This window comes from Gadus chalcogrammus, chromosome 20 (assembly GCF_026213295.1).
Source record: "Gadus chalcogrammus isolate NIFS_2021 chromosome 20, NIFS_Gcha_1.0, whole genome shotgun sequence".
NCBI lineage: Eukaryota > Metazoa > Chordata > Actinopteri > Gadiformes > Gadidae > Gadus > Gadus chalcogrammus.
The window spans coordinates 14159778-14174146 of NC_079431.1; the positions used below are offsets into that span (position 1 = coordinate 14159778).

Below are 14369 nucleotides of genomic sequence, written 5' to 3' on the forward strand. Positions count from 1 at the left end.
AGAAACAACAGATATTCAAAATGGCTTTTAAAAAAAGGTTTATTTCAGAAATACTTTGAGTACAAAATAAGCAAGCAGCTTTGTTTCTTATATTACATTTGAACACATTTCCAATAATAAAAAACAAAATAATACATTTGTAATTGCAAAAGGCAACAATAGATCTCATGGATAACATCATTATTCTCTGTGCAGACAGAGTATTCTGTTAATTCCAGATCATTGATCATGCAGGCCAACGGGAGATCATAGGCGGCAAGCCAGCATCTTCCTCCTTCCACGCAGGCACAATTTATAGACATACATTGATTTAGAAAGTAGTGACTTTGTACTCGGACATGTCCATCAAACACTGACATCATTGGTTTCATCAGAGGAACCAAGTCCTTCATCAGTCTACCCCAGTGGGGTGTTACACATGGTTGTTTTGAGTTCACTACGAAAAAAAGACGAGTTTGAAATAAGTAGAACAGAATACAATGTGAGGTTATATGTTATACAATGTTGAATGTATACATAAGTAGTTTAGCGGTAAGTGAAAGGCCAAACACCTTAACGTTAGTGCATATTAGGTAATGAAACCTGGGAATTAAGTTCACAACTCTTTGTTCTCCCAGTATCCACACCATTGTATACCAAAGAGCAGACCAACACCGCATAGGCCTAAAGACAGGACTGCTTTACCACCATTCAAATAAATACATTTCATCAGTAGTTGCAACATGACCTGCTATAATGTTCCCTTTGCCATATAGATTCCTCATAACAATGACTCGGGGAAACAACGTCCAGGTCCCACAGGAAGTATCCTTGGCTGTTGGCTGGAGTTTAGTGCCCCCATCCTCCGACACCGACACCGACCTCCTGCTGGTAGCGGTCGGTCAGGGAGTTGGCCTGCACAGTCAGCTTGGACAGTATTCCGTGGAGCCCAGTAAGGTGGAACTGGAACTGCTTCTGCAGGTCCTCTTCCTCCTCATCCTCCTCCTCGGACGACGATGACGTGAACGACGACGACGACGTGGATGCAAGCGACGTCGTCGAGTTCACGCGGGTGATCGCTCGAGTGATCTCCATGCCCTCCATCCGCCTCTCCTCCTCCTCGGCGGCGCGCCTCACGCCCCACTCGATGTCTCTGCGGATGGACTTGAGCAGCTGGTAGTAGCTGTACATGTCGCCCTCATCGTCCATGTCCGTCTTGAGGGCGGCGCTCATCTCCCGGTCCTCGTCCAGAGGGACGTCCCGGAGCAGACTGGGCACCATGACCGTCTGGTCCATGTTGTTGACGGCTCCGATGAAGCGGTTCATGGCGTTGAACAGGGAGTTCTTCTGCGTGGGGGTCTCTGACAACGACAACTGCAGCATGGTTGAAGAGTGTGTCTTGCTCTTTGGTGAAGTCGAGTGAGATCAAAGACGCCGGTTGCCTTGTCTGATGCACCGGGTGATGTTTTCTTTTTTGTTTTCGCTGCGCTCGCGCTGCTCTAATTCTCTGCTAATCGGCTTAAAGAAGCGGCTTGTGGCTCGTAGCGCCGCTGTAAAGATTGGTTGCTAAGTGATTTTTCCGTGCGAGCGGAGTTAATAGTTCCGCGCTGTTTTGTTTTGGGTTCACTAGCGGTTATTCGTGCCCTCGTTTTCTCTGCCAGTCAGGAAGTACGACGGCTCTTCTTATAGCTGAGCGTGGGTTTCGTTGAAGGGCGGTCCCCCAGACCTGTTTGTCGAGGTTTTCTTTCTCTGTGGCGATGACCTGAAATAGCACACAACGGCATAGCCTCAGTTGACAACACACAACATGTCCAATCCGATGTATAAATTACCAAAATAACACTTGTTGTGACTTTTCTGCAACTGTTCACAACTTACCAAACTCTCTAGTCGGTCCCAGCGTAAGCCTGTCTAGAATAAAGGGAATACAGCAAAACTGATGGAAATTGCATCATCACATTCCTCATTCTGATCCGATGAGCCACCCAACAAGATAGGGCGAGGCCTCTGAGCTGAGCGCCTAGTCATGAATATTCATTAGCCAGCCATCGGCCCACTGCTTAGACGTCTCGTCCAGCAAATCAGATGGCCACATGCAGGCCTCGGCGGCGGGACAAACCCAGGCTCTGACCAATGAGGACGATCCAGGTTCTATGAGCCAGCTGTCAAAGACAGAAACCACGTTCTTTACCTCCCAACCCAAGTACAGGGTACTGTTTGTCGGTATTTGTTCATATTCATTTATTTAGAAATATATGGGATTTATGAATATATGCGTATAGGGTGGTGTGCAATGGAGATGTGAACTAATTGTATCGTTAATGTTACTGTTACAGTTATATACAGCTATGGTTTGGGGAGCTTCTAAATATGATGTTATTGTTTAAAAAAATTAGGTTTATATTGGTTATAACACATGTGTTACGGGCATGTTGTAGGATATTGGACACCCCACTCATTGCCTGTAAATAGGTGGGGGGATGTACTGGTAAACAAATACCAGTCATTGCTGCATGGTCAACTAGTTTGCGTCTAACTGGCATTTGAACATTTCAGTTAACTTGTTTTCGAGACCTTGAGCGCAATGCAGTCAGCACTCATTCTGACTCGTCTTCAGGGCAACAGATAACATGCAGAGGGGGTAGGCAAAGGCTCCCTGCTCCACAGAATAACTTGGAGTGAAGAAACAGGGCTGTGAGCGGTGCTTACGGGAGGGTCTGATAGGGAAGCCATGGTGGTGAGACCATGAAGACAAAGAGAGAGAGGGCAGAAAGACGGCTGAAAGTAAAGTTGGAGAGTGTCGGACAGAAACCGTGCAAGCTATACAAACACCTCAAAAAAATGCAAGGACACAGTGTACCGGAAGTCATTGTTTATGCTCCCTGTTTCAGAAGTTTCACAAGAACAGGAATGAGGAGAATGGCGTCCCTGCCGATCACCAAACTCGCTTGGTGGGTCCGTTGGCTCTGTGTGACTCCCTCTGGGCCATCCGTCATCGTTTGCATAACCTCCAAACTATTTGAAATCAATGTCGCTTAACAGGGCAGGTTTGCTGCAAACCCTGTTTCACTTTCCCCCGCTCGCCCCTGACAGGGTTAGCTTGGTTTCAGTGAGAGAGGGGAGCCCAAGGGGAGGGGGCCCTGGGCCACCGCCATGCCTTCAGCCGAAAACAGCGAGGCCAAAAGAGGCCCGCTCCTTTTGAAGAAACGGCCCCCGCTTCTTCAAAGACCCCTGCCCCCATCCCCTCTTCTCCTCTTACAGACTCACACACACACACTCAATGTTTTTTTCTCCAGGGAGAGTCCATCGCTAGCCACCCCCCCCCCCCCCCCCCCCCCCCCCTCCTTCCTAACACGCACAGACATGCATGCACGCACACACTCTTGGCATCTCAGTTTTGACAAAGGAACCCGGGATCTGTTGGGGAAATGTCTCTCGACAGCCCATCATATAAGGAGCTACGCATCTGACGATTACGCCTGATGTCATCATCGTCCCACAGGCCGCGAGACGTGCTGGTGTCTGAGTGTATGTGTGTGAGTGTGGTGTATGTGTGTGTGTGTGTGTGTTTGTGTGTCTGTGTGTGTGTGTTTGTGTGTCGGTTTGTCTGTGTGTCTGTGTGTGAGTGTGTGTCTGGTGTGTGGGTTTGTTGGTGTGTGTGTTAGTGTGTGAATCTGTGTGTGTGAGTGTTGGTGTGTGTGTGTGTGTGTGTGTGTGTGTAAATGTGTGAGTGTGTGATTAGGTGGGTGGTGAGGGGAGGTGGGGGTGCATACCAGCCCGAGTGAAAACTCTAGTAACTTGTCAACACAAGGTGTGTGTGTTCCTGGAACATGTGAGCCGTCAACCGTCGTCGTGGGCACCATCTGAGATCAGCGTCGTTCTGGAACAGATGCACTGACAACAACAACAACAACAACAACATTGACGGCAGTAGCCGTGACATGATAAAGGACAGACACAGCTGGGAAGATCAAATCTCACTTCCGGTTCTCATGTGCTGTGCAGTGATACGGCAAAACTGCACATTTTATTATTAGCATTAACCAAACTAGGAATAAGTTGAAAAGCTTATTTTTGGGCAGCACTGGAGTGAGGTGAAATGTATGTATTTACCAAATGTATTATATATATATATATATATATTATATATATATATATATATATATATAATGGTACTGTGCCATGTAAGATGTGCTGCTTTACAGCCATGGTTCTCCCTTTATAACCTATGGAGAGAAACGTTGATGTTGAACTTGGAAAGTACTAATGAGCACGACTTAGGTTTACTTAGTTGAATGGAGGCCTGGTTAAATTATTGCAAAAGGGTTTAGTTCAAAGGGATGACTTTTGTTTGAATCAATCACACAATCAAACACAGACTCACATCTCTTTGTGAAAATACTCTTTCATGTACTACATTACATTCTTCATAGAAAGCTGAAGTAAAAAAGATATTTAGCGGGCTAAATTGCTGCTTCTTTGCATGTCGTTACAACTTGCCCGTGTAGAACTGTAGGTCTATCATAACAGTGTAGCTCATTGAGAAGATACTAGCATTTGTTTTTCAAAATAGGCCCAGCCCTATTGAAATTTGCATGTCAACTTGATGAGATTGTATCTCTCTTTAGACAGAATACATTGCAGGAAGTAAAGAGCACCATAGCCTATAAAAGGTCATTCTGAAAAAAAAGAAACAAACGAGAGACGACCAAGCGAGGACATAATCAGTGGCTGATCGTCGAGATTTGTTGCAAGCAAAAAAGATTTTCCCAAACTTAATGTGATCTTTTTTTGCAAGAGTGCTAGGTTTGACCTCCACTGAGGCAAATTGTAACCTGTTGTCGAAAAAGGTTTAAAAAGCCATATCAAATAGAAAGTCTTGGCTTTAACTTGTGATATTTGGAATTAGGTAGGACTGGGTCTTGATGAAGGGCATTACATACGTGCAGCCTAATTAAATCTAAAATAAGGGTTTGTAGGCCTTTAAGTAAATAGACTTAATTAAGACACCTTTTCTTTCTCTACCTCTTTCTCTGGGTTTTTAATCAAATGCCATAGGATGTGCTCTATATATTTCCACTATATTTACCAGACCAGTGGGCTATTTGCTCATGCATGCTGCATTTGATATGGACCGTCACAGCACGTTATATTTATGCCTTTTGATTTAACATTAGAAATGTCACGCCAGATACAATACGGTAACACAATTTGGTTAAAATGTTTATCTTTCCGTAAGTCCGCGTGGATATAAACATGCGCGATGGTGCGCGTTTGTTTAATAGCCTTTCCCCTCTCGGGTGACTCCTGTTGCCTATAGCCCATTAAGCCTCGTCGTGAGGTGGTGGAGGGAGGCTGTGCGCGGGAAGCCAACGGCACGCACGCTCCATTAGCGGACCCACTGCCGCGCCGATCTGCCGGTAATTTGCGTAACGAGATGAGAGCGCCCCGGTTAGCGGTCTCCCTGGGTAACGGCCTCCCACCGCCCTTATCTATCTCCTTGTTTCCGGTGCGCAGCAACACACACACACACACACACACACACACACACACACACACACACACACACACACACACACACACACACACACACACACACACACACACACACACACACACACACACACACACACACACACACACACACACACACACACACACACACACACACACACACACACACACACACACACACACACACACACACACACACACGCAAACGTCGGCGATAGACACCCCTTGTTTTGCATCGCGCGGAGCTTCAACGTTACGTTTTGCAGCGTTGGTCCAGCGCCCTCAAGCGGCCAAAAAATGCAACATCCAAGAAGTTACGATTGTTTTTTTCCCTTCGCTATTGCGCACCACAACCGACCGTTCGGCCCCTACCAATTTTTGAAGTTCTAATATTGTTTGAAGTTTTAATATCGTTTGGTGTATGACACATCCAGAGCATTAAGGCCTCTAACAATATTTTCTTCATTTTTCCAGCCATTGAAGCGCTCTGATCCAATTAGATTCATTAATGATTTCTAGATAAAGGGGTTTTTGGTAGAAAAGCTCTGTTAAAACACATAATATCCCAACACTCATATGTAAGACACAAAACTCAGTCAAACCGTTATTCTGAATATTTATTAATATTAAGACCACTGATGGCATTTTAGAGAAGAATGACAATAGCATGGTTAGTAGTTGTTGAGTCTCTGGTGACCCCATGTGTATGCTGGATAGAATTACAATTCATTATTTACATTAGTTTGTTCGAGAAATTAAATTAAATTCCACTGGGAAATTTAGTCACTAAATAATTTTCAGACTGATAAGCAAAACATTTAGATAAACGGACGACGACCATCAAATGATTAATGTTTACACAAGAAGCGCGCACACAAGTTCAGTCAGTCCCGCAGATTGACCAGCACGCATGCGCATTAACAGGCATGCAGCCACGTGCACGCAAATACAAAGCTGTTTAAATTGGCCGTGAACAAAACTATCAATAAATGTACATTATGTGGTTTGCCATCACGTGCGAAGCAAACATAAATCTCAAACAAATACAGAGTGATAGCAAAAGCCTACCTTTAGCATATTATCCAGATTAGGTGAAACATTACATCATCCACATTAACATATATTGTTTACATATCTACAGTCTGAGAACATGTTAAAATGCAGGGATAAAATGCTGACGCAGTTCATTTTCTTAAATATGATGATATCAGGATCAATGCAAAGCAAATAATAACAACCCAAGTCATTTCGGAATAAATCAGAACTATAGAGAATGAGGAAAAGAAGAAAGAGAAGAAAAGGTTTAACTCATACAACCAATGACTCCTCTATCATCTATGATAATGGTAAAACAAATTTCCACATTTTAAGTTTCCATAGGATTGAAACTATCATTATAACTTTTTGTTTTTTGTTTCTTCAGACCGTATAGGAGGGTAAAAGAACCTCCCATTGAACTTTAAAGGAAATTGAAGGGGAAATGTTAACTGTGGCTAAGACAACCAAAATAAAATAACTAGCAAAATGTGGCTAGGTACAACATGTGTTGTAACCAGTCAGGGGAAAAATGCCATGTTATTTAAAGTTCGATCACGAGGTAAAACCAAAGACGCAAGAAATATCCTTTAAAATGTTTATCAAAATTCTGTTTGTATATGTACCTAGAATCAACATAAGCCTATTGAATCTGGGTAAAATCTCCATTTCATGTTTATATACATTGCCCCTTTTGCGGGGTGTGCACAACGATTTCACATTCACTTCACATTTAGTTTATAACGTATCATTACACTACACTTAATTGATAACTTAATCTTAACTAATTAATTGCAAATGCAGTACACTAAACATATTTTGCCTCAACCAAAAGTCCAGAAGCTCTCAAAACAATGAAAGTCCATTTTCATGAGACATTATCTTCAATAGGATATGTATGTCTGATATTCTCTGCTCAATAAAGCTTTGATAATATATGTCCAATAAAATAGTAACCAGATTTGTCATTGTATAATTTTTTCAAAAAATATAATAATATCAACTTTTGATATATTATCATAGATACCAAATCCAAGTCATGGTCGTTTTTGGTTTTCGTTTGGCCTTTATTACGGTAGAAAGATTGTTCCTGGACAATGTCGCAATCCAGTAAACGTGGATCATATTGCCTTCATCTGTGAGATCAAGTTGTGCCAAATAAGGCATCAAACAATAGAAAGCTTTCAGAGTGCTATGTGTTCCCCGAACCCCTGCATACATCCCCATGAGCGACCTCTAGACCCAGCGGAAAAGTAAAGGATTGCACGGAAGCATTGAGCACATCTACAGCGGTGTGTTAAGGAATGGTGCTTTTACAAGGAAGTTACATTAAGGTATTACATTAAGGTCACAGACAGAGAGAGAGTGACAGAGAGAGAGTGACAGTGAGAGAGAGAGAGAGAGGGAGATTCATTTTCATTCAGTAGTGTGCTAGTTGTCGCCTCCTCGTTTATAACCTCATATAAGGTGCAAATTTGTTCTCTCCGCTCTTCATCACCCTAGAGACAAAAAGAGAAAACAGTTACCTTAGGGACAACAATGAAATCGTGTGAGTGTGTATGTATACGTGCATCCATGTGTATGTGTGAGTAAGTACATCCATGTATGTGTGTATGTGCATGTTTTTGGCTGCGGTTGTGTGCCTGTTTGGGCATGTGCGTATGTGTGTACATGCATGTGTGTGCGTGTGAGTACGAACATCACTGACCTGGAAATACCACATCAGCTAAACCATCTCGTACTGATTGGCTGTTATGATCCTGGACAGACAGCAGGCCAGCAGCATGCCAATCAACTGACAAAGAGACAGACGGATAACATTTCGGTTATCAGCTATCATTTCAGTTAGGATCATGACGTTCACGCGACATCACAAAGGCTTCCACATGTCTCTCTCTCTCAGTCTCTCTCTCTCACTCTCCCTCTCTCTCTCACCCACCTGAGAGAAGGCTATTCCAAACGTGACACCAGCGATGATGGCCATGTTGGTCTCCATGAAAGATGTCACCAACTCATAGCAACCCTGAAGGAAAAGAAGAAGTGTATCAATTAGAGCAGTGACCACTCTCTCAACAACAGCAAAACAGAAGGGAACGCGATAAACCTCAACCCAGGACACATGATAAAGTGGTCCACACATGATGAGCAGTCAGGGTCCACGTTGCCAGTATTGCCGACGTATTCCAATGGGGCTGAGCGCTGAAGCCCACTCTGGTGTTGACGCTGGCCGCAGCAGACCACCTAGATTCTCCTCGTTGACGCTGCGCTCTTCCAAGTTCAAGTTCATATTTGACCCGGTAGACACAGACCTCTTGGAGCGTGTCCAATCAGATCACAGCTTTGTTTGATGTTCTAAAATCAACAGATGCCAACAGCCAACAGCTTTTCGTAATTTCCTAACCTAAATCCCATCTGTTGGCTGTGCACAGCGTCAAGCAATTGCCGATTGTTAGAGTTGAGAACCGGGTGCAGTGTTTTGTTTTCCACAGACAGAGACAGGATAAAATGAATGCACCTGCCGAAATCCAAACATTGTATTTTCAGTTGGATACACAAAACAACTTTTGAGCAGTGTATTGGACTGATTTTCAACAGAGCAGACTGTCTCGTGAATCCGGTTCACAGATTCCCTCTTTGCCTCATGTGCATTTAGGATCGTAAACGATATACTGCCCCCTTGTGTTCACATCGGGGTGAGGTGGAAGTACAAAAGCAGAGATCTGCCTCGTTTCTCCGAGCTTCTTCTGCCATGCGTTGAGCGCAGCAGAGCAGTGAATGCAGCCCTCAGAGTGAACACAGACACACTGACCTGGTGATAGACCTTGGTGGGGGCGGCGGTTGCGTTGCGGAGGTCCTGCGTGCTGCAGTCAGCCGAGTTGAGGCAGCAGCTGGGGGGGATGCCGTTGGCCGGGTAGTAAACACTGGCCAGCCAGCTAGTGTAGTTGTACACACCACAGCAGCGCAGCTACAGAGAGGGGGGGGGGATTGGATGGGATATGAGATATAGATAGAGATAGAGATAGATATAGAGATAGAGAGAGTTACAGACAGTGATAGAAAAAAGTAAAGTGAGCAAAAGAGAAAAAAACGGAAGGAACGGATGTTAGAAAAATGATAAAAGAAGAGTTTGAAAAATGTAATAAAGAGAGAAAGGGATTCCCAGGTTGACAGAGTAAGGAAGAACAAGGGAAGGATTTAGATAGCAAAATGCCACCGCCATCCGCCCCAACGGTGTGCATCTGTTGCAACGCATTGCCGTGGCGTCAGGGGACTTACATGGTGCTGTAAATAGTCTACAGCGACGCTTGCTTCGTTTTCAGCATTATAGTTGAGCACAGCGTCGGTGTACGTCCTTAAAAAGGTTCCCTTTATCTGGGGGGGATGACAACAGAAACACCACGTTTGGTTACACAGGCTTGACAGTGAGTTACTGGGCTCATTTTACCACCGAGATGAAAATGTCTGGAGAATGCGCCGGGAGGCCCCTCAGACCTCGTGACGGAAGACGAATCCAGAGATGCCGGCCACCAGCTCGGCCAGGAAGACCAGAGAGAGGAACATGGCGTACTGCAGGGACAGAGACACACACACGCGTGTTGTAGCTAGCCTGGAGACCGGGGTCAATGCACATAATCCTTTCTAATGTCCCCTATCCAGTACATGCACACACACGCACTTAGCCACACACATTAACATAGATACATACACGCACAGATGCACACACACTGAACCATACGCACTTGACCACCATAAACGGAGAGCGTTGCCCTATGGCGTCTATTGGGTTTGTGATCCCGCTTCAGCGAATAGAGGTCACTCATTATCCCCTTTATCAAGTGAGCCAAGGCTAATTAATCAACATTTATAACACATAGCTCCCTCCCTCTCCCCTGCCACTCTCCCTCCCCTCCCCTCCCCTCCATCGCGTCTCTCCCTCGCATCTCTCCCTCCCCTCAATAACATCTCTCACGGCCTCCCTTCCTTCCACTTTTCTCCCCACCCTCATTCCCCGATCCCTCCAAAACTCCTCCATTTCTCCACCCTCCCTCCCACACTACTCCCCCCCCCCCCTCTCCTTCTTTCCTCCCCATCAGCCATCCATCACTCTCCACTCCCATCCTGGCATCCCGTCCCTCTCTTCCCTCCCCCTCACATCCGCCTCCTCCTTCCCCCTGTCCCTGCCTTCAATCCCTCTCCCTCCCTGCCCTGGCCTTCCCTTCTCCTCCCTCCCCCACCCCCACTCCCTTGCTCTCTCCTTCCCCTCCCATCCCTCTATCTCCAGTCACCAGCTTCAGCATCCAGGGGCTCCCCCTGCAGGTGGCGAAGCATCCGAACAGGCCGAACACCACGATGACGGTCCCGGTGCCGATGAGGACGTAGGGCGCGTTGGTGGAGTTGTCGGCGATCAGCGAGATGTAGGGTCCCAGCATTATCTTGCCCCATATTCCCACCGCCAACAGGATAGCCCCAGTTATCTGTCAGACGAGAGGGAGGGAGGAAAAGGAGGGAGAGGCAGGAAAGATGGGGAGAGGGGAGGTAGAGAGGTAAAGGAGGGAGAGAGAGCGAGAGGATAGTGTGTGGGAGTTGAGAAAAACCCGAGAGGAAGTGTGGATGAGAAACATGAAATGAGGAAGGAAGAGCATAATTTAAACAGATCCCTGTGCGGTGGCAGGAGAGCCAACGTTTCCATTGCTCTAATGGGAGGAAGGCAGCGAGAGGCGGATCGAGATGAACAATAAAAGAAGAGCGATGGGAGAGTGTGGCTGAGGAGGGGCGGGAGGGGAAGGTGGTGGCAGACGTATGTGAGAGGAATGTATCCTGATCGTAAGACACATCGCTTGCTCGCTTTCGGAACATTGATTTAAACACACACACAGGCCGGCACACACACACACACACACACACACACACACACACACACACACACACACACACACACACACACACACACACACACACACACACACACACACACACACACACACACACACACACACACACAAACAAACACGGAGAAGACGGGGGACAAATCAAAGAGGCTCTTTGACAGGCGCTTCCCTTGTTGCCTCTCTTAGCATTTCAAATGAGGGCCGTGGATAAAGGAACGGTTGTGGTTGTGGTGCTGCAACCAGCAGCTCCCTGGGCTCGGGAGGTCTTACTGGGAAGGAGGTGAGCAACAGATGCCAACGACAGGCTTCCTGCAGGGGGGAGCGGGAGAGCGGGAGAGAGGGGGGGGGGGCAACCCATCCACATCCTTGCGGACAGGAGCGGTACGAGCGGTGAATCACCGCTCCTGCTGCCATTTTATGGGACCAGAGAGGACGAGTCCGCTGACAAAATGGCCCGATGATCACACCTCCCGGCAATGTCCCGACAAATGGGTGATAATTATCTCCTGTGCCATGAATAAAGATTTCAATGATTGATATCAGTCAGGGCTGTATTTAAGTGGCTCCCTCCCTTCTATTCCTTGTAAGGATGTTTCAATGATATACAGATACTTCTTTTGGTCAAATAATTCCATGGCTTACAGTGAAAAATTACTTGGCTATGTCGTAATAACCAAACATAATTATATTTTGACCCTGCCGTTATAGTAATCCTAGGTAAACAAACTTATATGAAGCTGTAAACAAATACACAGCAGCAGTTGGATGATTATTCTTTATAATAATTCTGTCTTCATTAAATATCAATAGCAAATGGCCACCACTGAATATTAAACACGGATCAGCTTGGGTCTTTACTCAAAGCCAGCAGGGAAATCAGGGACTGGTTGTCTAGACTACTTGTCTGTCAATGAATTCCAAACAGCTTGCACCCTCAACGCACACACACACACACGCACACACACAAAAATGTAATACCATGCCAGCTACTGTGGTAATAATACCCAGTTCGTAACAGGTCACCTCTACCCCAATTAAGAAAGGGAAGGGGTCTGCCAGCCGTGTGTGCAACATTCTACATAGTATATCGCCTGAACACCCACCAGGTTCTGCTATTCTAGGTATGGGCATGGGGGACATCTGAAATCGGATGCTGTGGGCATGAAGGAGAACTGAGAGTGAACGGCCAGTCTGGACTAAATATACACTTTGAGAGCTGTGACTCCCACATGCCTGCGGGCCGGTTTAGAAGAAGGAATGGTGCATCATTCGAGGAATTCATATTGTTTACATGCAATCAATATAAAATTTCCTTTGGATATATATATATATATATATATATATTTTTTTTTTTTTATACCTAAATATAATAAATAAAAGACAAAAACTATGGATATATACTCAGACAATATGTATTAAAACCACCTCAGGTTGATTTCATATGATGTCTGTCATTTACAAACACATATGGAAAGTTTGCGTGTTTGTGCGTGCATGCGCGCGTGCGTGCGTGTGTGTTACAGGGATATGCATTTGCAGCTAACAACAAAATCGCACTTGTAATGTTTGCGTTCTTTGGAAACATCCCGTGGGCGTATTTTCTGAGAGGCACCAACACATCTTTATCTTAACACAATAGGACTCACAAAATAGCAGCAGCTGACAGGTGCACATGGCCCTTTAAGAATCTACACCAACAGCCCCCGAGAATATCAAGGATAACAATACTGGCCTCTTGATATTTTATGGAATTGGTTGCGAAATGGTGCTATGACAAACTAGTTTGCTGTATCCCTGTTCAACATCAGCGCTCACAGATTCACGCTTGGGCGTTGTGTATCCACTATTTTTTGCGCTGGTGTCAGTGACGCCTGAAAGATATCATGAGCCTCAACATAACATGGATGCCGTTCGATTAGGACCATAACGGACCACACCAACATCAATCAACATTGAAATCAAAACGCCACAACGTCAATACACCATTAAAGCTAGACAGCAATTACCAGCCACCAAAAAAACGTAATAAATAATAGATGTAAACAGCATGACTCCCGTGTTCGCCACCACCACCATGATGGTGAGCCCCCGATCACTTCATCATGCACAACACAAGACTCCCTGCCTATAGAAAAACACGGTGGCGATGCTACATGAAGCCACAATCAATCGGGAGATAAGTAACAGCCGATCATACCCAAAACACGAAGGAATAGACGACGAGAAGGGTCTTCAGGCAGGTTATTACTGGTTTGGTCTCCATCCTGATTTTTTTTTTGTAGCGTTACAGCTGAAATTCTCGCTCCGGAAACGTCTCTGTGTAGACTGGTTGCGTTGCGAGCACGCGTGTGATGTACCAGCGGAGCGTCACCGTCGCCTACAACCATTTTTATTATGGGAGTGAGAAAACCGTTATATGTGTGCTTATATTCTTGTAATTATATGGGTTTCATAGTTAGCACATTATGGTTTTATATATATTTTAATGCGAGTTTCAAGTTAAACAAGATAAGGAAGAATCGATGAAAAGGGTGTGCAAACACCTTTTAACTTGATTTGATATGAATGTTAATTACAAACATGGTCGTTCCTTAACTTCTGCAATAGGTAGGGCTATCTGTTTTAAAACATTTTATTTATTTAAAAAAAGTTTAACCATGGTCAACATTCAATGGTATAATATACACTTACCTGTAGGCAATGTTGTGTCGGATTTGTTTATCTATATTAAAATTGTGCTAAATAACAGCCTGTTTGAATAGGCTATAGACCTACTTTGGGAGAGGAATATTGCAGAGAATTTGACTGTCCCAGATCAGTGCAGAACGTTTTGTGTCGTTCAGTCTACCATTAAGCACATTTTTTAGTAGTCAACCCACATTTCTGTAGCCACCATCATCCTCTATGGCCCCCAGTAGGCCTTAGAGGGGGAGGACAATTGCCAGATTTTCC

The 14369-nt window shown here is 45.1% G+C and overlaps 2 protein-coding genes across 2 annotated transcripts; both read right to left on the bottom strand.

Annotated features, from left to right (window-relative positions):
- Positions 1-12: 12 nt before the first annotated feature.
- LOC130373527 (mid1-interacting protein 1-B-like) lies at positions 13-1989 on the bottom strand. The gene is made up of 2 exons (XM_056580098.1): positions 1858-1989; positions 13-1741 (listed from the first exon to the last, which is right to left on the bottom strand). The coding sequence occupies exon 2, from the start codon at positions 1360-1362 to the stop codon at positions 829-831; it is 534 nt and encodes a 177-aa protein (XP_056436073.1). The 5' UTR covers positions 1363-1741; positions 1858-1989; the 3' UTR covers positions 13-828.
- A 4041-nt stretch (positions 1990-6030) lies between these two features.
- Positions 6031-13788, bottom strand: tspan7b (tetraspanin 7b). The gene is made up of 8 exons (XM_056580260.1): positions 13615-13788; positions 10815-11003; positions 10021-10095; positions 9805-9900; positions 9338-9493; positions 8468-8551; positions 8237-8323; positions 6031-8027 (listed from the first exon to the last, which is right to left on the bottom strand). The coding sequence occupies exons 1-7, from the start codon at positions 13678-13680 to the stop codon at positions 8255-8257; spliced, it is 735 nt and encodes a 244-aa protein (XP_056436235.1). The 5' UTR covers positions 13681-13788; the 3' UTR covers positions 6031-8027; positions 8237-8254.
- Positions 13789-14369: the final 581 nt, after the last annotated feature.

Coding starts and splice junctions, on each gene's coding strand:
- LOC130373527 (XM_056580098.1), bottom strand. CDS start 1,362: ATGCTGCAGTTGTCGTTGTCAGAGACCCCCACGCAGAAGAACTCCCTG.
- tspan7b (XM_056580260.1), bottom strand. CDS start 13,680: ATGGAGACCAAACCAGTAATAACCTGCCTGAAGACCCTTCTCGTCGTC. Junction 11,004..13,614: donor TCTATTCCTTCGTGTTTTGG/GTATGATCGGCT, acceptor CTCGTCTGACAG/ATAACTGGGGCTATCCTGTT. Junction 8,324..8,467: donor TTGGAATAGCCTTCTCTCAG/GTGGGTGAGAGA, acceptor TCTCTTTGTCAG/TTGATTGGCATGCTGCTGGC.